The sequence below is a fragment of the Silurus meridionalis genome, chromosome 1 (assembly GCF_014805685.1).
Source record: "Silurus meridionalis isolate SWU-2019-XX chromosome 1, ASM1480568v1, whole genome shotgun sequence".
Taxonomy (NCBI): Eukaryota; Metazoa; Chordata; class Actinopteri; order Siluriformes; family Siluridae; genus Silurus; species Silurus meridionalis.
The window spans coordinates 35,249,973-35,252,472 of record NC_060884.1 but is presented as its reverse complement, the minus strand read 5'-3'; the positions used below and the strand labels follow the sequence as shown (position 1 = coordinate 35,252,472).

At 42.8% G+C, this 2,500-nt stretch overlaps 1 protein-coding gene across 4 annotated transcripts in view; it reads left to right on the top strand.

Annotated features, from left to right (window-relative positions):
* Positions 1-2,500, top strand: part of dip2bb (disco-interacting protein 2 homolog Bb) — a 44,703-nt gene that overhangs the window by 11,012 nt on the left and 31,191 nt on the right. For 2 of the 4 annotated variants that reach the window (XM_046845960.1, XM_046845940.1), the window contains exons 7-10: positions 380-397; positions 1,793-1,912; positions 2,002-2,199; positions 2,420-2,500. The exon at positions 2,420-2,500 is cut by the window's right edge and continues 11 nt beyond it. In XM_046845960.1, coding sequence (XP_046701916.1) covers positions 380-397; positions 1,793-1,912; positions 2,002-2,199; positions 2,420-2,500 — 417 coding nt within the window. The remainder of the gene's footprint in view (positions 1-379; positions 398-1,792; positions 1,913-2,001; positions 2,200-2,419) is intronic. The other 2 variants (XM_046845968.1, XM_046845950.1) reach the window with 1 other exon arrangement.

Genomic DNA, 2,500 nt, shown 5'->3' with positions numbered 1-2,500 from the left:
CACTATGCTGGAGAAAGCGTTACGATTCAGTGGAAAGCGATTAAAACATGATTACAGTTACAGAGATGGAAATCTCAGGCATTGTGATGATGCAGTTGTTTTTACTGTTGTCATTTTGATCAGTCAGTTTGGTAAAAAATTCATTGTATTTACAGCTTGTGTCTGTTTATTCCGTTGGACAGTGGACGTTAGAAGTGTGTTATGTCTGACAGTTATGTACAGTGGTGAATTGATCACACACACACACACACACACACACACACACACACACACACACACGCAGTGACATTCATTCATTAATCAATAATGTATTTTTTTCTTTTTTTCTCACTCTTTCTTCACGTGTGTCATGCTGCTTTTCATTGCTTTTCTCTGTTAGTGAGAAGAGTGGGGAAAGGTAACGCTTAGCTATAACCACGCCCTGCAGTTAGCTCTTGTCCCGGTGGCCTGCTTTCAGTGTGTGTGTGTGTGTGTGTGTGTGTGTGTGTGTGTGTGTGTGTAAAGGTATGTGTTAAAAGCCTTCTGTATTGTCGCTCCCTCCTTTTATTCCTTTTACCTTCCTGGTCCAGGGTTCTCATTTATCACTAAAACACACACATAAATCTGTAGGCCTTTAAAACAACGTTGTGGGATTTGATAAAAATTCGTGCAAATTTGAACAATAAAATGTGAACAATATTTTAGCAAGTGAAAATATTATAAATGTAGACAAATGTTGCCTAAAGCATGGTGAGTAGAATCTCTGTAGACCTGCTGAGATTTTTTCTACAGAGGAGCATTCACCTCCTGAGGATTTACACTGAAACGAAGATTTATAGATGTACAAGGTGGTTATCAAAATAGTAACTGAAACCTGGCAGTAGAACTCGTTATTGAAGGTGTGGCCGCTGGAGATGAATTCACGATGCGTATGTGGAAAAAGATGATGAGCATGCACTTGGTGGAGTTAAGGACCTGCCTCGCCTTTTTTCAAGCTCTTCAACTGTAAAGACTGCTGCTTTGTCTCAGGGTTGTACCCCGTACACCGAGTTTATCACCGGTAATGATCCTTCACATGAAAGACGGCTCATCCACGGCACCCTGACAGAGTTCTCGCCAGGCCGTGTACCTTCTGCTCCTGGGTCAGCAGAAGGACGAACTTGACAGCGACACGGCACATTTTTAAACCCCATGTGAGATCAACTGGTCTGTTCCATATCACACACCGACAACAGCAGCGATCATCACGCACAGGTCTGTGCTCCCTGTGACTGTGCATGCAGTCTTGTGCTGCGATCGGTTGGCGTGTTACAAAACTAGTCTCAAAACCTTTTGATACCACCTTGTATTTAACTGCTTACACTCATGAATAAATTTTAATAAACAGATAAACATGAAGATGTGAATAATTTGCATAAAGTCAACATAAAGATATAAATTAAGAACTTTTAAGGTCATAAATCAGGGCCTTGCGGGACACCATAATGCAGTTTTTAGGCTCTGATGTTTCAGACTCCTTATGAGCCCCTTGTTAAACTATAAAACCAGATAAGAACTTGTCTAAAAACAACCATATAACGTGTGAACTCTGTATTGTTGTCTTATATGGGATAAATTAGGTCCCTGGTATATAGATACCTGGATGGAGATTTTCCAGAGTTATGAACTCACCTGGAGCAGGTTGAGGAACTCTGAGGCACGTGTGTGTGTTCTGGTCATGCCCTGCTTGCTGGGTCAAAACTGTGTTTGTGTGCTTGTGTATGTTTGTGTGCTCATCTGTCTCACTCCCCTCACCTGCCTGGTCCTGGTCTAGGTGTTCCTGTGTCCAGTCGTGTGTCCACTAAGATCCAGCAGCTTCTGAACACGCTGAAACGACCCAAACGACCTCCACTTAGTGAGTTTTTCATGGACGACCAAGAGGAGATTGTAGAAGGTGTGTCTTTACGTACAAAACACTACTGTACCAAGGTTCCTTCTCATTCTCTCACATACACAAACACGTTTATATGATTTCTTTTTCAGTCCCTCGGCCTGACCCCAACACCCCAAGGCCAGAGGGCCGTCAGATAATCCCAGTGAAGGGAGAGCCCTTGGGTGTGGTCAGTAACTGGCCCCCAGCCCTGCAGGCTGCACTGGCCAGATGGGGGGCCACTCAGGGCAAAAGCCCCGCTCTCACAACACTGGATATTACCGGAAAACCACTCTACACTCTCACATATGGTAAAGGAAACATTTTATTATGAGTAAACCACATTCTTCAGTGTGTAATGTTTGGTGAAGTTTTTCTCATGTTCCTGCAGCTCCAGTAAAATATCTTTACACATTTGTGGTCTCTTTTAGAGCAAAATATTTTTAAATTCATATCCGGAGTTCTGTAAAGCTACTTTGTGCTGATGTATACAGGGAAAAGTGTGATATAAATTTGGTTTGTGTTTGAAAGGGAAACTGTGGAGTCGTGGTGTTAAACTGGCCTACACCCTCCTGAACAAACTGGGAACTAAGAATGAGCAGGTGCTCAAGC